The sequence below is a fragment of the Perognathus longimembris genome, chromosome 3 (genome assembly GCF_023159225.1).
Source record: "Perognathus longimembris pacificus isolate PPM17 chromosome 3, ASM2315922v1, whole genome shotgun sequence".
NCBI classification, from domain to species: domain Eukaryota; kingdom Metazoa; phylum Chordata; class Mammalia; order Rodentia; family Heteromyidae; genus Perognathus; species Perognathus longimembris.
The window spans coordinates 26,562,244-26,587,359 of record NC_063163.1 but is presented as its reverse complement, the minus strand read 5'-3'; the positions used below and the strand labels follow the sequence as shown (position 1 = coordinate 26,587,359).

Below are 25,116 nucleotides of genomic sequence, written 5' to 3'. Positions count from 1 at the left end.
TACTATATTATGCCCCAAAGGTAATACTTCTTGTATTAATCACCTGGAGTTTAGATATCTTGGACATGTACAAATATCACTTTAAACATTGGTAATTTAAAATTATCAGATATTTACTGAAAGCCTACAATAAGTAAGAGTCATTCTCATAATTATAGACAACAATCAAAATTACTGTAGTTGGGGAAAGGAGGTTAATGAAAAAAAAAGTATTCCTCAGCTTGTATTTCAGAATATTTTCCTGTGATTCCTCGGACTGAAGACACCATTCACTGTCCACTGGGGCTCTACAGTGTGCATAATATTCTGTTGTAGAAGAATGCATAAGATTTAATCATTGGGCTGGGAATATGGCCTAGTGGCAAGAGTGCTTGCCTCATATACATGAAGCCCTGGGTTCGATTCCCCAGCACCACTTATATAGAAAATGGCCAGAAGTGGCGCTGTGGCTCAAGGGGCAGAGTGCTAGCCTTGAGCAAAAAGAAGCCAGGGACAGTGCTCAGGCCCTGAGTCCAAGGCCCAGGACTGGCAAAAAAAAAAAAAAAAAAAAAAAAAAGATTTAATCATTAATAAACAAGGAACTCCACTTCAATTGTAGCTATTCTAATTTAATACATTATTAATATATTACTTTGAGATGTAATTCTCCTATCTGAATTTAGTCTATTAAATTTATGAATACTCTATAAGTAATTCACAATAGAAATGTCAACCTGGGGCTGGGGATATAGCCTAGTGGCAAGAGTGCCTGCCCCGGATACACGAGGCCCTAGGTTCAATTCCCCAGCACCACATATACAGAAAAAAACGGCCAGAAGCGGCGCTGTGGCTCAAGTGGCAGAGTGCTAGCCTTGAGCGGGAAGAAGCCAGGGACAGTGCTCAGGCCCTGAGTCCAAGGCCCAGTACTGGCCAAAAAAAAAAAAAAAAAAAAAAAAAAAAAAAAAAAAAGAAATGTCAACCTGTAAAGGTATTTAAAATGCTTGTAAAATTTCAGGTGGTTAATGGTTCAATTATAAATATGAAAGAAAATTCCAAATTTTAAAGCAAAAAAAAATCTATATAGGTGAATTCAGAAGAACAGCAACAACAACTACAACAGGATTTTGCTCATTGTCATGCTGAAATCCCCTTCAATTATAATGCCAGTACACTGAGCTCTAATTATCCAATATCACTATCTTGGGGGGGGGAGCGGGGGGGCGGCAGAAACACACGTGTCCATACACAGACATGTGCTCATATTAGGGCTTAAACTCAACTCTTGCTCTTGGTACTTGACCATTTTCTCTTGGCTTCTACTCTACAAGTGACACCCTCACTGTACCTTTTCTCTGGTTAATTTTATATGAGAGTCCCATGGATGTATTCGTCTGGAAAGGTATTGAACATCAATCTTCAGATTTCTACCTTCTGAGTAGCTAAATTTAGAGGTATGAGCCACCAGCAATCATTACAGTGCTATCATTTTTATTACGTTAATTTTTAAAGGAAAACAACAAAATACTGAACATACACTTTTTGGCAATAAAGGTTTTGAAACCATTTAGTTTGGTAGGTGAAGGAAATCTACCACATAAGCTACACCCACAGTCCACTTTTTCTGTTAATTTTTTTTGAGATAGAATCTTGCTTTATGTGTGGAAAGACCTGGATCACATATTATTTGTACTTTTTTTTTTGTTGTTAGCATCAGTGATAGATTACTCTGCTGAGGTCGAATTTCAACATTTTTCCCCAAGGATGGACTACCAAATTTCAAGATCTTACGTGATCATAAATGACGGAGATGGAACACAAAATCCATTTGTTGTTTGAAATGGGGTCTTGTGAACTTTTGCCTGAACTAACAACAAGACAGTGAGCCACCAGTGCTACCAAATAGAGAGAGAGAGAGAGAAGAAGAGAGAGAGAGAGAGAGAGAGAGAGAGAGACAGATAGACAGACAGACACAAAGAGAAAGAGAGAGACAGTGGGAGACAGAAAGAGAGACAGAGAATACACAATCGCATACACATTATGGATTACTAAGAATTTTCTTATTTAATATTAATTATTATTGATTTCTCCTTCTTTATCTATGCATACATTCCATGGACAAACTCTTAGCTCAAAATTTGAAATAAAGTCTGACAAAATTACAGAAAAAAAGAAGTATGAATTAATATATATTATGAAAGATATTAAATCCTTAAAATTTGTAACTGTTATTTATCAAAGGAGTATACAGCTATACAAACAGAGAATCATGGAGGTTCATTATATAATTATTTTGCACTTAATGTTGGATATAAAAAGAATTTTTAAGGGAAAGCATTAAAAAGTAGTGAAAATTGCAGCTTAAAAAATGCTAGCATGAACTTGTGTCTATTTCTTAGAAATAAATCAATTCATGTATCACAACGGTTTTATCTTGCCATCTACTAAATTTTCACCTAATAATCTTTGTAATTCATTCAAAGACGGCTGGGAACTTTTAGGTGCACAGACATGTGCTTCTGGGACATACCTTGAGCCCTTTGCTCTTGTACTTTTAGGGATTTCATAAAGGCCTTGACCTCCATCCTCCCACAGTTTATGTTTCAACTGGCTATGCAGTGTCAGGTTATTCCACCAGCCCAATTTCTATTGACAGAGATTTTTCTGGAGTTTTCACAATGCTGACTTGGATTTGCAATTTTCCCAATCTCAGCCTTCCATGGAACTAAAATGGCAGCCATGCCCCAGCATGCTCAGTTATGGGTTGAGAATGAAGTCTTATGTATTTGCTCCCAATGACCTCAATCTGTGATCCTCCTGAACCCAGCCTTGCAAGCAACGCTGTCCTGGTAAAAACAATCAATATCATGTTCCTTACTTGCCATTCTAAATCGGGTGTGGGGGGTGGGTAATATAACTAATGAAACAAACAAATGTTTATTTGGACTAATGGGATCAAAAGATTCCATTTTTAAAGAATTTCTGTCATTTACAAAGAATATTTTAAGGTAAATGAAATTCAGTTTCTGGAAATAGAGTTATAAATGTACCTCATATGTCATTTGACAAGAGTCTGGGTTTTTGTTGTTGTTTTTTGTGTTTTTTTTTTTAAGTTATTTCACATTCTCTTCATTTCATTTGAAACATTGTTTGTAATGAAGAAAGGATTCAAAGATTTAGATGGATCAGGTACACATCAGAAATCAAAAATGTATTTTGATTTTCAATTATTCGTAAACTATTACATTAAAAGATACATAAATATTACTGAATTTATAGATAATATTTAAATTAAGCCATCAAATTACACAAAGTATATATTAATAAAGATCTAGCATTACATACCTTTATTATTATCCATTCCTCCAACTGCATAGAGAGTGCCCACTGTAGATTTTCTGGGTTTAGTTCTTGGACTTTGCATTAAAGTTCTTCTTTCTGGCAGGAGATGGTACTTCATTGCTTCTAAGATCAGCTTTTGACATTCTAGATCATTCTTAAATAATGCATGGTTTTCTAAGTCAGCCAATATCTGTGAATCACAACACAATTCCTTTTTATATTGAGAGACTTAAAATTGTAACCACCATCTTGTAGTTACTACCTGCTAATTTTGCTTATGTAAACTGCTTTGCTGTTAAGGACCTAGGAAACTCCATATTGTTAAAACCCTATGCTGTACTGTGACCCTTGGCTCTCCACTGCCAGGAAACAGACTCTCCCTAACCAGTTCCCAGATGCCTGCTTCCGATGAGATGTCTAAATGTCTAAAAAGATCAGAACAACCTTCCATAAGGTCGGGGCATTCCTAGAAGCCACAGAATGTTCCGCCCCACGAGTGAGCAGAGCATGTCAACCACGACCCCTTACAAGTGATGAGTAACCGCTTACCACTTTTATGCTCGCTAAATATAATCAACCAATCATGTATGCCCAAGTTAGCTTGACTTAAATGTTAACCAATCCTGTAACACTTCCTTAAAGTTGTTTGTTTAATGCTATAAAACCTGTGCTGAATCTATGCTCGGGGCCTCTTAGTGTCACTGGTTGCCAGGTGGGTGGAGGACTGAGCTTGAGCTTGTAATAAAGACTCCTTTTGCTTTTGCATTGGTGTGGGTCTCTGGTGATCCTTGGGGGGGGGGGGGGTGGCAGAATTTGAGCTTAACAATATTATTTGGTAGATGAATGAGCATGAGTCATGAGTTCTAAAATTAGAGACTTAAGGTCTATAACCTAACTCATATTTGGAGAATATAGTATGTCTTATGCACATAGTTAAGAAGTTAAATAAAACAAGAACATAAAAACTTATATAGTTATATAGTTATTTTCTTGGAAACTAAAATTTAAAATCAAGATGTTCAAGTCGGATTTGGTGTAGGATTTAGATAAATAGATTCACATCTTTGATTCCCATATCTTTGAATGTTAACATTGACACAAAGACCATTTTATTAAAATATGGTCGAATACTATATTTTATATATGCATACATTTTAACTAAGCAGAGAGGACTACTTAAAAGAAATTATGCCATGTTGGCTTTTTAACCTTGTAAAATTAATTTTAACAATATCTATAATATATGAAAATTACCCAAATATAAAATTACATATATTAATTCCACTAAACGATATATTTTAATTTGAATTAGTATTTATTTTCATTTTAAAGGTGATGTACAGAGGAGTTGTGGTTATATATTCAGATGAAAGAGTACTTATTGTTTTAACAACATCACCCTTCCACTTGCTTTCTCTGTTTTTCTTCCATCCCCACCCCATAAGTTTCCTATTCGTTGCAACATAGGATCTAGTGAGAGTCAATACTGCATTTGTTTACCCTTTGTCCCACCAATTCTGTGCCCACCTCCCTGGTTACCTTCCCAAAGACAAATGAACAAAGAAAACAAAAGGAAATGAAAACAAAAACAGCAACAAAGAAAGAAAAAAAGAAAGAAAGAAAACCTCATGTCTACTTCTTAGGGTTAATTTCAATTAATATTATTTTATATGGCCAAATGCTCAGAGCTATTGCACCTAGATGATCTTCTATATTTTCCTGAGGTTGAGTCTGAAATTTTCAAGTACTACCCATGAAAAATCTTCTATGTGAAAGTGCATGTATAAATTTCACTTCTTTCTATTATTCTAAAAAAAACACCAAAGATAACAGTAATGTTAATTAATGATTCTTGAGTATGTTTTCAATTTCTAAATAAAAAAAGATAAAAGTGTTTGTCATCAAATTGACCCTAATTTATTTTTTAGTTCTTCACTTACACAACAGGTTACTAAAATAAAATATTAGATAAACTAAGTACTGTTTTGTTCTATAGGTGATTTTTTAATTTTTTTATTGTGAAAATGAATTACAGAGGGGCTACAGTTTCATATGTAAGACAGTGAGTACATTTCTTATCCAACTTGTTACCTCTTCCCTCATTTTCCCCCTGCCTCCCCCCTATAAGTGATAAATAATTGTAAAATATTTATGGAGCTTTTCTTCATTACTTTACCTGTATAGACACTGCATTACCATTATAAATATATTTTATATATTATCATAAGTGGTCACAAAGCACATGGATTTATGTTTACTCTATGAGTTGCTCTTATTTATTTTATATTGTGATATAGTCTAATAAAAATCTATTATACACCTAGTGAAACAAATTCAAAATTTTACACTACGAAAATTTTTCATACAGGTACCTTTCCAAAAATATTGTAAAGTAACATCATTAAAGTGATATAAATTTTAGAAACACACTCCTACTAGTGTAAAAGTTCCTAGATCTTAAAATAACTCTACTGCATTAATGAGAAGAAAATTTGAAAGGAAATGTATCAGAATCTGCCCAAAGTAAGTGCCCATAACCCTTTCACCTGGTCATAAAAGTCCTTAGAAAAATAGAATGCAATATCTAACAAATACTTAAAGAAAGAAAAAGATAAACTTCTGTAGACCAAAAAAATATTAAATTTTCCACACTCTATCCTTAGGCTATTACAGTTATTAAAACATTTTCTATTTCACAACAGAATGACAAAATTTCATAAACTTTTTATTATTCCACACTACATCAAACTTTTATTTTGCTATTGGGTCTTTTGGTGAAATCAACTCACAAAATTAGAATCTATAAAAGAAAATTGATTCCTATTAGAAGTGACACTCCTAAAAGTATAGTTGAGTTTCATAACAGACTTTCAAGTTTTCTGTTTGACAAAAAAGTAAGTGATAAAATGTTCTCATATCCTGTATTCTGTAGGAAACAAGACAGTTTGGATTTCAGTTTGTTATATACAGGATTTATGCAAATAAAATATTTTCAGGAATTTCTGATAAGTAGTTTTTAAGACATAGTACAGAGAACCCATGATCTCATTCCAGGTAAATCACTTCTGAGCCTGTTTATTGCTCAGGGTGTGGTTTACTGCTCAGGAAAATGGTCACTAGTGTTAAAAACTTGGCAATATGAGTTAATTCACTAGTGTTTTCCACCTGTCATCTGTAACTATTGCGGTATCCACTCCGCATAGAACTTTTTTAACTTACACAAAAAGGAACCAGCCATGACTACAGTGCCAGTGAGGATCTTGGAAACAAACTCTAAGCAGATAGATCTGTGTACAATAACATATTAATGGTCCCAGTTGAAATAGCATGATGAAACTTTAAGAGAGTGAAATAATCCTCTATTCCAATCAAATAACAAAATAAGTATTTTTGCTATGCACTGAGACGTTTCCTAGACAGTAGCATCAATTAGAAAAGTAGAAGCACTCAAAAATTCTCATTATCTCATTTCTAACTGAGTTGCCAAGCTTATAGCAGATGTGTCTGAGTGATTTCTTCTAATAACTGAGGACACAAAAAGAAACTATATATGACATAATGAATAGATTCACTCATTTGAAATAGTTTATTGCCCTAAGTGGAGAAAAATTATGTAAGCTGCAGCATAAACGGGGATAATTAACAGCATAACCAAAACAACCAGAGCACAAAAATTAACCCAAATGACACTACTTATCAGTGACAAATGCACATAATTTAATGCTTTATAATTGCTTTTATTTGTTTAACATTGGTTTACTGTTTCATATTTAGAATTTTCAGAATCTCTAAATGGGGGTTGAGCAAACCTGGAGGCTGTGTAAACATTGCTTCCATCCTACACAATTGTAAATGCAACCTAGTAGTCTAGACAGTATTCATTTATTCAGTGCCTTTAGGTCAAGGTGATCTAATAGGCCCTGTATAACAGCAGTTTTACTTGTTTAACCTGTCTAATCTACTCGTCTCCTAATTTCTTAGAAATTCTTTCTCAATTTAGTCACATTAGGTTACATTTAAAAGCATGAAAATTTCTTATTTTTGTGATATTGCTCAGTTTCACTATGCTAGTTTACAAACAGTCACTCCATATATTTATGCCTTTTCCCTAAGATCCTAATATACATTTTCCTGTCGTTTCTGTTTTAGCTTTTCTAGTTTCAATCAGATTGAATTTCCTTAACCCAAAGTTTTATATTCAATCTTCTTTGTTTTCTTTGATCTTTCTTTACCCAAAAATATTTCCCTTGTTTCCTTCACCTCACCCCTCTCTGTCACATGAGTAAGACTTTTTCCTTGCAAACTTATATTAAGAAATGATCTCAAGATTCAACTTCAGATTAAGGTTCTATTGCTTCCCTTATGACAAAATTGCTAAGGCAATTGAGAACAAATATGCTTTAGCTAGTCAATTCAGTTATTTATGAACGCTGATATTTAGTGTATGTATATACATACATATTTATATACACACATACATATATACAAAAATATATATGTGTACGATGTGATATATATGTATACATGCATATATATATCACATTCTAGTAGGAGATGAAAAAAAATATTTCTGACACATCTCCTTTGGTATCTCAGAATGACAGGCCCTATGATTCTGTCAATTTAGCGGACAACCATTTAATATCCTACAACTGAAGTACTAGTGTATCCACTGTTTTACTGATTATTGAAATCTGAAAACATATAAACATAAATATATGTAATGTTAATTTAAAATTCAACCAATAAATTAATCATAATTATAAGTACTGACAATCTTTACAAAATCTTTGTTTACCAGCAACGAGATATTTCTAAAGAATTTATCTCTGGCAGAGCTGGCAACCTGCTTATTTATAATCACAATCAATAGCAAAATACATTACAGAAAATATATAGACTCTTGCCCATCACCCTAAAGTGAATTTACTTTTAATTAGAAGTAATTAAACCAGGTTTCCTGAAATCCCACCTCATATATTTCAGCTGTTAACTTCATCTCCATCCTTCCCATTGCTATTCTTCCTATTGATATATCTTCTAAATATATTGAAGACTTGCAGTGTTTCTTTACTACTATTATATTATAGGCTGCTTTAGTTAATTACAGTATGGCATATGAATAAATATATAGTCACCATTTTTTTGCTGGTTGCAATGCCTCAGTCAATAATCACTTATTTAAAGCATCTCATTATCTCCTCCAACCTATTATCCGAAGTTTTATCAAATGTTACAATATTAACCTAACTTATTCCTACCCTCTATTTTTTTAATACAAAGGTTAAATTCAAAACTACACTTATAAATATTTACATTAATGTATTTAATTTATGGGAAAAATGAATGATATAAATTTTTATCTGTGGTATAAAATATCACATTCAGAACTCAGAATTCTTTGTATCCAAAACACATAAAATCATTTCTGTTGTTGCAGCTTATTTGTTGTTTGAATTGCACTATTAAAGTACTTATTAATGTGTTTTCCCACACAAAATTCAGGCTCTTTCTTTATTGTACCTCCAGAAAAACCTACTTTTATAAGAATATTGCATATTTTACATGCATGGGAATGATTTCTTGCATTTTTCTACAATTTTGTTCTTTTGATCAATAAGTTTGGCTTGTATCGAGTAATACTTCAAAGAATTTCTGTAGGCTTATCTTTCTTTTCACCTGTAATTTGAACTCCTTAAGATTAAAATCTTACATTTGTTTAATAATTAGAGTCCATTGTTTGTTGTTGTACTGTTTTTATTAGAAAAAAGTTTTCATTAGAGAATAAATACATTATCTCATTAATAAACATATGCATTTATCTAAATTTAACTATGCACTATGAAAGAGTGAAGCATTATAAACGTTCTAATCTTTTTTTGTAGTTGGATAACTGGAAAATGTGTTTTACAGTATGGAGATTCTTCAGTGGAAGCCATATTTCTGTCAATGGTTTCTTTAGATCATTCACAAAAGCATTTCTGATTGGCAACCCATTTATTAGAAGGTGTTTTTGTTTTTGTTTTGTTTTGTTTGCAAGCTCCATGAGGAGTTAAACATTGGCTCAAATTCAGGATAATTTTAGTTGTACATTTGTGCTTTGTGAAGACTATAAGATGGATGAAAACACATTTGCACACTTAGTAATACTGTATAAGTTGAAAACTGCTGACCTTTGAGTCGCATGAAGTATGAATTTCAATATGTTAAATTAACTGTAGCCTGCATCACAGAGAGAGAGAAGTCTGATTATCATCATTATTATTAATCTACAGAAGTATTTTACCAAACAGTACCACCATAGATATAATAAAATTAATATATGTTTGTATTTTCCTTACAGTTTTTCCCCTGAGTTTTCCTACTCTCTAAATATGACTACCTTGATTATATGAATTTAGTTGCTGACCCTTAATGGCTTGGAGGAAGACAAATTTGCAGGTAGCCCATACCCTGTATGTAAATATAGGGCATCAATTTAAAGAGCAAAGGGGGGAAATATTTTGTTTTTAAAGGCCATTAGCTCATTTATTGTGGGAACCATGGTTAAACTGAACATAAACCCAAGAAAAGTAAATAAGGAACAAAGGGTATTTTTTTTAAGGTTAATAATTCTTCCTTCATGTCTCTACCATTTGTTTGAGAAGTTAATTCTGATGGTAGAAACTCTTAGAAAAACTTTGAAATAAATATTCAGGTCACCATTTGAAGGGACTCCATTTAGTTTACAATTTGCTGACTGATTTCAATATGTACATTTACCTCATATTAAATTTGGTTTTTCTTCAGCTCTGCTTAAATTGTCTTTAAATAGAACCCATTTAATTTGCCTCACACTGATTATAAGGTATCAGTCAGTATTTTGTTTCCTTCATTTCACTAAGGGAATATGAAGAAGAAATTTTAATGCCTTCATATTTCCAGATTTCCAGCTTTCTTTAGAGTTATTCTGATCAAAGCCCAACATACCTCTTTTGATCATCATCAGTAAAATAAATTTCCATGAAAACATCAAGTCTGATGTATCTTGCAAGTCAATAAGGGATTAAAATTATTTTTCCCAGGTAAAGCTAATTCCATAGAGTATACACTATGCAGAGATTTTACTGTTTAGGAATGAAATGAACTGCACAAAAGTATTCACTCAAAAGAAAGCCTCTGGGAAAGGGAAAATATGAACCTCTATAATCAAGACTAAGGCTATTATAAAAAATGTGAAAAATGTCAAAGTATATGTAAGATACATGGAATATGTGAAAAGTAATAAACCAATTCTTAATTTGAATCAACATATAATAGAGCATTTTTTTTCAGGCTTGATTCACTTTATTATTCAGAGCATTTTTTTTTCAGTCTTGATTCACTTTATTGTTCTTGTATAAAAATCCTATGTTGGGGCTGGGGATATGGCCTAGTGGCAAGAGAGCTTGCCTCGTATACATGAGGCCCTGGGTTCGATTCCCCAGCACCACATATACAGAAAACGGCCAGAAGTGGCGCTGTGGCTCAAGTGGCAGAGTGCTAGCCTTGAGCAAAAAAGGAAGCCAGGGACCGTGCTCAGGCCCTGAGTCCAAGGCCCAGGACTGGCCAAAAAAAAAAAAAAAAAAAATCCTATGTTGTAGCCACAGCTGGAGCCTGGGTCCTCTGCATGGAGACTCTGGTGTGGGTTTTCACAAGATGGTCAGTGAATTCCTGATAAGGAGATTTGGTGAACACGGTCTCTTTCCAGAGATCAGGGGTCAGGTAACTGTAGGTCTTGGAGATGGCATCAAAAGTGGCCTTGGCAAAATTGCCCAAAGGAGCCGTACAGCTCCTGGCTGAAGTGTAGCAGTCATCCGTACCAGCCATCATCAACAGCTTCTTGGGGACAGGAGCTGAAACAATCCCAGTGCTTCTGGGTGGAGGGATGAAGTGCACCAGCACAGACCCACAGCGGCCTGTCACCTTGCATGGGATGGTGTGAGGCTTGCCAATCTTGTTACCCCAGTAGCCTCTCCGCACAGCGACAACGGAGAGCTTCGCTAGGATGATGGCCATCTCCAATGGCAGTGGCAACCTCTTTGGAGCACTTAACACCCAAACCCACATGTCCATTGTAGTCTCCAATGGCTACAAATGCCTTGAACCTGGTGCATTGGCCAGCTGGGACTGCTTGTGCCTGGGCATGATCTTCAACACTTGTCCTTGGGTGACACCCCCAGGAAAAAGTCAATAATCTCAGACTCCTTGATGGGCAAGGAGAAAAGGTAGATTTCCTCCAAAGACTTGATCTTCATGTCCTTAACCAGGCGGCCTAGTTTGGTGATGAGGATCCATTCCTTGTCTTGGGCCTTGTCTCCACGAGCCCCATGGCCATGGCCTCAACCATGGCCCCGACCTCGACCCCAAAGGCCGCTCCTCGGAAGCCGCCAAGGCCTCCCAAGCCTGGGCCCCCAGGGCCTCCGGGCCCTCCTGCTACATGGGAATCATCCGCCATTTGCTGTTTTCCCGAGAAGAGGTAGTAAAGCATGTTTATTATTATTTTTTAATACTTAATTTGGAGGACATTAGACTTTATGAGAAAATGCCTGTTATGTTATTTGACAGCAATTTTCACTTAGACAGCTTTCTCAAAAGAGGAATTGAAAAGGTACCCACTCTGCTAGCCTTCCTAGCAGTTGAATGTCTCAGAAGCAGCTACAGCAATCCCCTCAATGTGTACTTTCATGCTGGAAGATAAGTGTTCCAAGTGATAGTCACCATTTCATGTCAAAATTGACTAGGTTTCTATCACTGGAAGTGAAGTGTAGTCTCAATACACCATATATACTCCCACTATCACACAACCCATTTGTTTTGCTTCAGTAAGATTGTACCTATTTTGTCTTTTACTTTGCTTTGATTTTGCACTATATTTTATTTGAAAAACAAAGTCGTTAGAACTTCATAAAATCATGTGGAGGAAGTAACAAAATATATGGACTCAATCAAAGCTCAAAGACATCTTGAGACTGGGGACATAATTAACTTAGAAAATGATTTGGTTGTTTTTAATATATACAATCTCAGACTTCTAACTTGAGGTCAATTGTTTAAATTTATGATTTTTCATAACGAACTAAAGATATTTTATGTAGAATTTTGTTTGTGTTTATTAATCTATGTTTATAATTTGGCTAGTTTCTATGAAATTATAATTGCTACTTACCAGGTGATGTCATTTCTTATTTACATGCTTGTGTTAAAATTTAGTCTATTCCTACAAATACAAATTTAACTGGGCCAAAAATAGTCTTAGCAAATTAAGTGAATCAGTTTGAACCTAAAACAATTACATACATGAAAACAATAACTACCAATGATAGAATAAAAATACAAAGAAAACTCATATAAGGTTAAGACATGGTTTCTTCTATCTTAAATATTTGTTTTCGGGAATAAAATTATTAGGAATATTAAAAATGCACTTTATAACTAAGGCATTTTTGGTATTAACATTTATTAAACATTATTTGTACTAATTATTATGTGCATAGACAATATGCATTATAAGTACAGGAATTGTAAATTATACACATTCATTCTACAACATATGTGAAAATATTTATAGTAAGAACTAGGACAGATAGCAATATCAAAAAATAAGGTTGGAATTCATGCAGATAACTGAGAAATTATCAATTATTTCACTAAGTACTGCTTCAGAATAGTAAAATAAGTTCCCTACTGGTGAGAAAGTAGGGAAGCTGTGTTTCAGAACAATAATAGAAGCTCTGAAGAACTCAACATTTTATCATCATTAGTACATGATAGGCTATTTATTTTAGATCTGCTGAGAAACAACTCTTCATTGAAGAGTTGTAATTTGAAGAGTGTTTTTATAGCAAATAATGTCACAAGCAAGAGTGTATCCCTCTACTGTAGAGAAAGGAAGAGAGAGAGAGAGAGGGGAGAGAGAGAGAGAGAGAGAGAGAGAGAGAGAGAGAGACAGAGAGATCGCCCATTACAAAACATTCAATATCCATAAATTCATGTCTTATTTCTTCCAGTTCCACCCATTACACATGCAACATTACCAGATCCTCTTCATTGCACCTGTGGTAATTAGTGATTGTAGAAATGCAAAAAAAAAAAAAAAAAAAAAAACAACCCCCAAAAAGCTAAACTTCTTGTCTAATGTTATTGTCATGAATAATAAATGTATTCTTCCTCTGACCTAGTAGCTTTCTTTCCTGCCAGCATCCACAGCATTGCAGGTAGGAAAGAAGTCTCAAATCCATCCACATTCTTGACAATATGTCAGGTGTCAGATTTGCACATCTGGGTGTGTAACATTCTTCAAATGTCACATTAAGATGGAGTATTTATGTCATAGAGTTATCTATCACTGAAGGAGATTGTGCAATTGACTCTGTTCTCTACTCTCAAATTCTATTAGATCAAGCTCAAATGGAAAAAGACAGACAAACAAGAATGAACTACGTGGGTTTTGAGATTGGGTTTATATTAACTGTGATCTTACATAGCACTAAATTAAAAAATGGAAGGCCAGAAACATTTTAAAATTCATATCTACTGGAATTGATAGTGCTTCTTAGTTTTACCAAGCTAATTATCTATTTTTTCATGAGATGAATAATTGGCATATGAAATTAATTTTACAATTTTTCGGTGCCTTAAAAGATGACCTTTAACAACAGGTTTTTCTCACAGCCATGACTTGATTTCTTTTGTTAAATATCATATATTGATTTTAAGTAAAATAATATACAATTTTTTCATTTCAAACTTATTATTATTCCATAATAAGTGTTGTATATTACTAACTGGAGTGTGTACATAGTTGTATTTCTACTTTACAAAAAACTTTCATACGTGCTAATTTACTACACTTCCTGACAATCTCATCAGAAAGATTTTATTGTCACTTTTTGCAGACTATCAGTTTCAACACTTTGCAAAACAATTTCTATACAACTTTTAAACAACTAGTGAAACAGAGGAACAGAATATGCAGACAGTGGAAATCAGCAAGCATGAGACAAGAACTGAGATAGGAGAACCCAAGCTCTAGGAAAGAGAGAGATAACAAACCAAGGAGAAACAGAAAAAACAATGGTGCACTAGAAATTACTTCTCACATTTTGTACATGGTCACAATTGTGCCATCCCTGATTTGTCATTAACTTCTGGTTATGATTCTCTTTGGTTTGACTAAAGAATGGGACCTATTTCTTTCTTGTTTTGCAGTGTTCTGATGTCCTAGTACCAATTCTACTTAAATATTTTCAGAGTGTATAACATGAAGAAAACCAACATGAATGCATACGAATATATCATTTGTGCTATAATTGTGTATAGGAAAATAAAATTACTCCTACAAATGAGAAAGTCTAAAAAACAGTACATTTTGCTTCACACTTAATATTTTCTCATATTTTATTTATTCAATTTTTTTTGCATTGGTGAGACTGACTCATTCATAAAAGTGACTCATTCATAAAACTCATTAGTGACTCTTCATAAAAGGCAAGCTGTCAACTATTAAGCTATATCTTCAACTCTCAAATCTAAGTACTTTTTAGGTATTAGCCTCAAAATATCCATTTGGTTATTTTTCTTTAGTTTTTTTTTTTTTTTTTTTTAGTGGAATGGGAAAATTCACTTGAATTGTTTGTTTGAAAGTCTACATTCTATATCCAGGAATTTCCATGACATATATATTCAAAGTAGGCCCCCCCCCTACACTGCCTGGAATTACATACATTATTATTCATTTTTTTATGGTTACCAGTAATTATTTTCTCTGGATCTTCTAAGTCCCAGGTGTATCTGGCATGTAATATGCCCACAGTCTCTCATAGCAGTCTCTGTTACTTCTCTGTGGTATTTATTCATGTGTAAGTTACCTAGGTCCATACACTGAAGTTTGACTGAATCCTCACTGTGAATATTTCTCAGCCATATCTCCACTGGTTGCTTTCAAATGGTCACATCCTGGGAATAACACATAGCCTCTAAGGGCACATAAAGTTACGATTTTACTCTTATGGTACAATCAATGTTCTTTTCTTGATCAAAAATACATGGGATTTATACTGAAAGGGCATTAAAGATTCTTGAACCAAAAGAAAAGGAAATTCATATGCTTCTTATCTTTTTCCCCCCTGAATTCTGAAAGTATTTAGGTAAGAGAAAAGTTTCTTACTGAAGTAAATTAACAAGAGTGATAACAATCTGCCATATTCAGAAATGTCTATTAGGAATAGTTTCACCAATATTTAAAAAATATTCCAAAGTTATGCAAATCATTGCACATACACAAACACATATATGTACATGTGTACGTATATACATATACGTATGTATACGTATGTATATGTATGTACGTATGTACATACATATATATGTATATGTATACAGATTTGTTTGCTCTCTTTCCCTAAAAAATCCCTCTTTCTCCTAAGTACCCGACAAACATCTACTGCTTTCCAAAGTGTGCATCACCTCATGCTTTTTATCAACCCTTTTTCTAAATCCAGCTACCAAATGCCCCTCCTTCTCACCTTTGTATAATTGGACATAATTATTTCTTTCTGTCTCTGTCTCCCCCTAGTGGTACACTCCTAATTCCTCCTTACATGCTAGTTTAATGCAAATCTATGATGGTAAATGAATAAAACATTTAAAACACATTAGTAATTAAAACATGTACTTCTGGTGATGTTCAATTAAATTTTCCAATTTATTTACATATATCCGTAATCAGAAGAAGCTATTTAGCTTTTTGTGCAGTACATAATTTGAAATGTGAGTCTCCTAAATATTTCAGGGTAAAGCCATTTCACTAACTTGTGTTCAAGAACTAGAAAATTCAATATTTGCAGAAAAGATTGTCTGATATCTTTGTCATAGAATAATATTAAAATAAATATTTAAAATAGAATTTGTTTTATTAAGGAAAATACAAAATCGGGTGGTTATAAAACATTACTAGATCATTTGAATAATCTAAGAGAAAAATTATTAATGCTAAATTTGAACAATATGTAGTTATCAATCTATATATATATACACATATATCTATCCATATATCTTTGGGCATTTCAGTAGGTACAGTTATAAAAGGTAAAAAGATTATCAAGCTACAAGCTATGTATCAGTAAGCACCAGCAACTTTCCAAAGGAAAATGTCTGTGTAACAATGTGAAAATGTAAGTCTTCCTTTAAAAATACAAAAGACAGATATCTCTCTTGAAATTTTTGGGAAGGAAGAGGCAGCTCTAATAAGCATTTTGCATCTCTGGTTTACTAAAACCACAGCTCTTAATCATGCAGATATGGTTCTAAGTTGACTAAGTACTGGGCATGAATTATTCTTCCATTAGTGTGTTTGAAACTAAGGAGACAACTGCAATAAAACTTAAATTACTTCTGTCTGTGTAACAATGTAAGTTAAAGTGATTACTTCTAACATGCAGAAGAATGATTTGAAATAATTGGGCAAAGGCAATTTATCACATTCCTAAAATAGAATTGTTTTCTAAACTGTAAAGCATTATAATTTACAATGAAAATTAGAAATAGCTATAAAAACAAATGAAATTGTCATATTATTAGTATATATGATTACTAATAAAGATATGAGCTTTAAGGGACATACAGATGTATTTAACCTGCTATCTGATATAGAAGTACTTCTTCAGGAGAACCTTACTTAGACTTAATAATGGTAAACATATATTTTCCAAGAATGGAAATATAGTACAGCCTAGTCAAGAAGAAAAAATATGTTCATGAATGAAATAGGATTCAAGTCAAACGGAATTTGAAGGACTGAATTTCATTTCCTATACCTTGTTTAATATTGTATTTTAAGCATTTCTGTTTATGTAAGTATGTATATATATGTTTATATGTATCTATGTACATATGGATATAATATCAATCTATAAATCTTGTATCTATATTTTATCTCTCTCTAGTCATCATCCATTCATTTATCCAGCTACTCATTTATCATACAATTTTCTACCAGAAACAGGGAATACATTTTGTGTCAAGAGACATTTGAATAGTTATAATATCATTTATGGACCATATAAAACTACTCAGGCTACCAGCACCTAAAAAGAATGATTTTCAGTCCTTTTATGTACTAAATGATTTCTCTTGTTTTATATGACCGTGAACTGGACTTTCACCACTTCTCCAAATAACCAAAATTGCTTTAGAATTTTCTTTATCACATCAACCCCATTTGATGGTATCAGTAATTTTATCTTCTAAATTCTTTCAAGATGTATGGTTACAACAACTTAATACCTTGTCACCTGAACTATTGCAATATAACCCTGAATTATTTGTTTCTAATTCTTAAATCTCCTGCATCGTTCTGTTCTTTTTATTGCCATTCTGTTATTAATTTTCCGTTCTTTCTAGAATCCTTACAGCCCATGAAGACAGAACATACAGACTACACCACATTGCTCCCTGTTTTCAGTTGTTGTGAATTTTACTGTAAACTATTAGCAGAAGATCAAAGTACAGGAAAGAAGCTAAAAGCATTTCTTCTTTATTCCATACACAGTGCAATTATTGTGATGTCCCTTATTATTTGCTCAAGTGAATTTTTCCCAGATTGACTCTTTCCATACTTAGAAATTTGTTCTTGCTCTGACCCCATAGCTCAGGGTCTCTGAGTCCTCAGAACTTTGGTTGATTCTCTTAACTATTGCCAAATGTCTATACATAGTATCAACATTAAAGTGAATTATATAACTTGTGGGTGGGGACAGGAGGGAAAACCTAGGAGGGAGTAAATAAAGAGGTAACATGGTAAAAAATATATATATATATACCCTTTTTCTGACTTATGCAACTGTAACCACTCTGTACATCACCTCTACAATAAAAAGAAAATACATATTTTTTTAAAAGATGTGGGTATTGGTGACTAATGCCTATAATCCTAGCTACTCAGGAGGCTGAGATCTGAGGACTGTGGTTCGAAGCTAGCCCGGGTAGGGAAGGCAATGTGAGTCATCTCCAATTAAGGACCAAAAATTGGGAAGTGGGGCTGTGGCTCAAAGTGATAAAGCTCTAGCCTTGAGTGAACAAGAACACAGGGATAGTGCCCAGTCCCTGAGTTCATGCCCTAGAACTGACAGGAAAAAAAAAAGAAGAAAGAAGGAAAGAGAGAGAGAGAGAGAGAGAGAGAGAGAGAGAGAGAGAGAGAGAGAGAGAGAGAGAGAGAAAGAAAGAAAGAAAGAAAGAAAGAAAGAAAGAAAGAAAGAAAGAAAGAAAGAAAGAAAGAGAAAGGAAGGAAGGAAGGAAGGAAGGAAGGAAGGAAGGAGGAAGGAATTGTTCCACTGAATCATCCCTAGTGTATTTTGTGGGGAATTGGCTATTGAAATCTCATAAATTTTATTTTATACAAATCATGGAACAAGCTTCTTCAGAATATAAATTTCTACTTCTGAATTGACCTGAGAACAATAAAAAATAAAGAGAAGTAAAACATGAATTGTGATTACTCTCTGTCCAATTTTTATTACTAAATTTCCATATTAATAAAAATAAAAGCAAAAATACCCACACTGATGAAAACAAAAGTGTGAATTCATTATTGGTGAATAAACTTCCATATCACAATGAACTTGTTTACAGTACTACAGTACATACTTTGGCCTCTCTGGAATTCTTTGAGCATGTCAAATGCATTCTCCCTCAGAACTTTCCCCTTTGCTCCTGCCTATATCCTTTTGCCTGAAATGCATTTGATTGTTCCTTCAGAGCTGTTCTCAAATTCACTTTTTATGGTAGCCTTTCCGAGCCAGCCAATTTAAATTGTCAACCCTGTCAGTCCCTTATACCACCAGGGGCCAATGAGGACATGCAATAGTAGAAGATGCAATCTCTATTGACAAGATGGCAAAAATTGAATTGGACAAGGAAAGTACAGCAACAACTTTTAATCCAAACAATCAAAATTAAAATATACAAGAAATGTCAAATATCCTTTTATCAGCAACATGAAAAATAAATTCTCAAAAAGAGAATGCTAATGGGACAGTGGTATTTTTGCCTTTTTCAAAAACTACAGGCAATATGTAAAGGTAGAATCAAAGTTTAAGTGCCCAAGGAGTACCTTTAGTACATTCTACCCTGAGAGGGGTTCACTATTTTATTCATTTATTTGGTTGGTTGGTTGGTTTTTCATGGGTGTGTGGTTGACAGGTCCTAGAGCTTGCTGGGCAGGTTTTAATTTTTTTTTAATTTTAATGTTCTGTCACTTGAGCACATCTTTAGCCCCTTTTCTTAAGCTGTTTCTCAAGTATGGCCTCATTTTTATTTCCAGGCCAATCTGGACTGCAATCCTGCCAGTTTTATGGCTGAAATGAGAGGTTGTATCACTCTACAGAGATTTTATTAGTTGAGCTGAGTCTCACTAATCTACTGCATGAATCTCAGTGACAAGCCTCATTTCTGACTTCCACATAGATAGGATGAAAGATATGAGCCACGACATTCACCTTGGAGTTGCTTTCTGTTACTGAATGGTAGTTTATCATGCATGTTGTTTTCTTTGTAAGATGTCAAGGTATGGAAGTAGACAGGATATGTATGTATGTATGTATGTATGTATGTATATATGTGTATATGTATATATGTATGTATATATATAATGAAATCACATTGTACATATGTGATTTCATTATACTATAACTGGTATGAAATAATATAATTTATATTATGTAATAAAAATAAATTTAATACACATGTAAAATGTAATTTAATGTTATATAATACAAATTTTAATATATATGAAGGGCAAACAAAAGATATTGAACATTGCATTTTAATTTGTATTTTGAGAAATTACTGTGATTTTATGAAGAATACATATATTAAGGAAAAGATGTCGCTGGAGTTAGGCAATTACAGTGGAGTCTATTATGACAAAAGATGACACCTAACATAAAGGAAATGATGTCATGCATGAAAAGAGGTGGTCTTCATTAGTCTGGGTGCATTGGCCCACACATGTAAATCTTGCTACTTAGAGGATATATAGCAGAGAGACCACTGTTCAAAGTCTTTGTAAAAGTTGTCAAAACCTCATATCAACAAAGGACTTAAGCATGATTTTATAGATTGTCATCTCAGCTAAACTGAAGGTCTAGGTAGTGAGATACTAGATGCAAGTCAGCCCTTGGCAAAAGTTCTAGATCCCATCTGAATGATAACCTAAAAGTCAAAAACGGACTTGAGTTCAGGCCCAAGTGCAACAAAGTTTGACTAGTAAATAAAATGATCTAAGTTTAAAACATAGTTCTGCCAGAAAAAAAATTGAAAATATATAGTATAAAAAAAGATAAAATATATCGGTGACAGTGAAAAATGGTGGTTGCTGGGAAGGACATTATTTTAAAAGAGACCATTTTCCTGGTCTTTGAATCTGGACATGCGTAATTATGACAATGATTCCAAGTACACTTTTTTGCCTAGAAAATGCTAAACAGCTCAGTGAAATAAGTATATAGACCCTACATAGATCTGTATTTTTTACTTCAGGCACAATCACTTTTTCTGCCCAATTTTATGTATATTTCATCATGCATTAAGCATAGAGAATATTAGCATGGATTCCTATTAGTATGAAATGAAGTCTACTGGCTGGAATATATAATTCTACCTTTTGTTTTTATAATAGATGGGCATTAATATAAGTGACTATTCACTGAAACTCAATTTCAGGTGCTCTTGGTGATTAAATATTCATTACTCCTTAAATTCTCACCTCATATTTGCTTTCTTTTATTCTTAGCCTCCTTTTGAAAAGAGTAGAGCATTTAGACTGAATTGTAGCAAATTGGGAAGTTGTTTAATGGTTCGGAAACCCCTCACAGCTGACTGAATTGAGAATAACACTCATTATTATTTATGACTCTATTTTCAGGTCTTTATGGGTCAGCTTATTGAATTCACTGAATTTGCTGCTTTTCTAGTTCTGAAAGCCAAATGTGCTGAATTCTTCTTGGTAGAGAGACTCATAGATAGGGAATAGAGTCAATTTCTTTAAATACATGCCATTCATAACCACACCAATTTTAGGATAATTTAACTCTACGTGAGGATTCATTATTTACAGATCTATACCACTAAAATTTAAAACTTTTTAAAGAATATTACCAACTATGATGCTGACTCATTAGTTTTTGTGTGGATTTTGTTTTTCATGAATATTTAGCCACTATTAAGTATGCTTCAGAATTGTCAGAAATTAAGCTTGATACACACACACACACATGCACACGCGCACACACATGTATATATATGTTCATATATAATTAATAAGGGATTAATAAGGGAGATTAAGAGACATTGATGGAAAAGACTATAAGACTATAAGAGGTGTTGTTTTCTTTTAATACGTTTAAAAATACAACTTTGCAGATAATTTGTATTATCCAAAATAAAGCAAAAGTTGGATAAAATACAGAAATAATAATTATAGGAATCTCTGTAGTATGAAAAATTGGATATATTGTGAAACCCATTGAACCAGGCCTTGAGGAAAGTAGAGATGCATAAAATATTATAGACAAAATGAAGGCTTTAAAATCATGTTTGGATTTCTGTATTTTTTTCCATACTAAGAAGAGTAATTTTGTGCTTGTGTTTGCATATCAACAAGTCATTTTATATATTTTCTCATATGGGTACCTCTGTTGAATTTAAGCTCAAAGAGACAGAAGTTTTGGATCTGCCAAATGTTACTAATCTGATCTGTGTCATTGTAGATGAATGGATATGAATGTCTACAATGAGTAGGATAAATAAGGCTTTGAGGCACTTATAGCCTGTACATTTTAATGGTATTATTTTGTAGTTCATTTTATAGAAAAGTAACTCTATTTAAACCCTCTTCCATTTTTTTCCTCTTCAGTTTTAAAGAATTCTATTTCTATATGTATTAATTAGTTGACACATCCAAGAGAAAACATTAAAATGGAACTCTAATAACATCTAAATGAATTATACTGATATGATTGTTGTTGTTTTTTTACTTTACTCATTTGTAATAAATAAGAAGGCTTTCTTTTTTTCTTTTCTTTCTTTTTATTTCTTTTTTTTGACAGTCCTGGGGCTTGAACTCAGGGCCTGAACATTGTCCCTGGCTTTGCTTTTGCTCAATGCTGGCACATGAGCCACAGCACCACTTCCAGCTTTTTGTCTGTATATGTGGTGCTGAGGAATCAAACCCAGAGCTTCATGTATGCTAGGCAAGCACTCATACAACTAAGCCACATTTCCAGCCCTCTTTTCTTTTTTTTTTTTTTTTTTTTTTTACAAATAGAAATATAAAAATACAGTTAACAGAATTTGAAGAGATGATTAGATAACTGTAGAATCCACTTGAGAATAATTTGAGGAAGTGAAATTTTAAAAAGACATTATATATGTTATACATGCATGTTTATAACACATATATACATCTCTTTCTTTCTGCTTTTTTCTTTGTTTCCCCCTCTCTCTTTTACCCAGAGTTGAGTTTTTTTCTGAATACCTACCACTGTAACTTGTTTGTGTCACCTTCTTTGATTCTCATTATTTAATGTGTTATTGTTAACCTGTGGCTCTAATTTTTATGATTAACAGACATTTGTGTAACTGCTATTGGATCAGTTGTCACTTTTTCAATGGAGAATAAAGCTGAAGACCCATCCATTCATTCTTAAATTATTACCACTAATACAATGTTTTGTAATAAATTTATTATAGCATTCCAGAGACAAAATGAATTCCTATAATGCAAAGGTAGTATCTGCTTCCTACAGTTAAAGGTGTGAGAATTGGCATATTATTTAATCAAGTTTCTCTAAATCTAGACAATGATTTTTTTTTGTTTTTTTTTTCTCTTTATTTGTTTTTGTTTGATTTGTGTGTGTGTGTGTGTGTGTGTGTGTGTGTGTGTGTGTGTGTGTGTGTGTGAGAGAGAGTTCTGGGACTTGAGCATGAGGCCTGGGTGCTGTCCCTAGTTTTTTGTTTGTTTTATTTTTCTCCAGGGTAGCACTCTACTAATTGAGCCACAGCTATGCTTCTGCTCTGCCTTCCTTTTTTTTTTTTTTTTTTTTGGCGGGGGAGGTGGGTGGGGGGGTGATGGGGGAAATTTATCTGAGATAAGAGTCTCATCGACTTTCCTGTGGTGGGTAGTGGGATGGATGCTATTCAAACTCCAATTCGTAGATCTCAACCTATTGAGTAACTATTGTCACAGACATTAGCCACTGGTGCCCATCTTAGAAAATATTTTATTGCTCCATTCTGAATTTTTTCCTACTATCTTCTACTTCAGAAAATAAAAATAACTGTGAAACACACATGCACGCACACATGCAGACAGCTACATAGTTCTTCAAAATTCAATAGGTATAATTGTTAATAAGTTGAGAGTAATGTTTTTTTCTTTGTCTTAAAATACAGGCCATATCAGTTGTAAAGTATAAAGCAGAGCCTATCTAAATATCTTTAATATGTTATAAAATATTTATCCAAATATGTTTTAGCTTAACTTCATGTATTGTTGTATTTCTTTTGTTTTTAGCCCTACGTGTTTCCTTTTTTAAACTTTTCATTATGAAAGAACCTTCCAAGAACTTGAGTTTTATGTGTGTGTTTTTCATTTTTTGTTATTGTTGTGTACTGGATCAAACCCATATTTGTCATAGGCTTTACAAGTTCTCTACCATGGAGCCTTTCCCCTAGACTTATAGATGGTTAAGATATATTGGTTTCCCTTTTGGTAATTCAAGTCATTCAGTGACTTGAATTTTCCTGTGTTTAAGGATCTGTTGAAGCCTCAAACCTCCCTCTGGTCCTTTCTACAGTAAAGTAAAGTACCTATTTCAGTAAGAACCATTGAATTTCAATATAGACTTTATAATTTCTGACACTTTCCATGTCTTTTCTTTTCTTCTGAACCTCATTTTGCCTACTCTAGTCCTAATCTGAAGTCTGTGTTTTCCACCAGTGTTTATATTTTTGTTATATTTTCTCTGCCAAATTACCATAACTTCAATAATGGCATGTTCTCATTTACAATTAATATGAATATCATAATAGATTTCTTTCTTGTGTACTTAAGAAATAACTAAGGGCAGATGCAGATTTTAAACTGAGTAATGAAACTATGAGAATGCAGAGATGAGAAATACCTGACTAGCAAATGTTAGTCAATTGCTTCAGAAATATAAGCCAACACCATTAGTGTTGGCTACAATAAATCATGTATCAAAGTTTTTGCATATGAAGTTTCTATCTTTGTTTTTCTTTTTCTTTTTCTTTTTTTTTATTTTTATTTTTATTATTTTTTTTTTTTGCCAGTCCTGGGCCTTGGACTCAGGGCCTGAGCACTGTCCCTGGCTTCTTCCCGCTCAAGGCTAGCACTCTGCCACTTGAGCCACAGCACTGCTTCTGGCCGTTTTCTGTATATGTGGTGCTGGGGAATCGAACCTAGGGCCTCGTGTATCCGAGGCAGGCACTCTTGCCACTAGGCTATATCCCCAGCCCTTTGTTTTTCTTTTTGCTCAATGCTTGTACTCTACCATTTGAGCCACAGCGCCACTTCTAGCTTTTTCTATATATGTGATGCTGAGGAATCGAACCCAGGGCTTCATGGATGCGAGAAAAGTTCTCTACCAGTAGGCCATATTCCGAGCCCCTCTATCAGTCTTTTTCTATTTCACATTTCACTCAGTTTTTTAAAAAAACTTTTAAAGAGCCATTTTATCATTAGCCATTTTATCATTAAGC

The 25,116-nt window shown here is 33.5% G+C and overlaps 1 protein-coding gene across 2 annotated transcripts in view; it reads right to left on the bottom strand.

The window, feature by feature from the left end:
• Positions 1-25,116, bottom strand: part of Klhl1 (kelch like family member 1) — a 226,787-nt gene that overhangs the window by 64,903 nt on the left and 136,768 nt on the right. For both annotated transcript variants that reach the window (XM_048341261.1, XM_048341262.1), the window contains one exon: positions 3,322-3,508. In XM_048341261.1, coding sequence (XP_048197218.1) covers positions 3,322-3,508 — 187 coding nt within the window. The remainder of the gene's footprint in view (positions 1-3,321; positions 3,509-25,116) is intronic.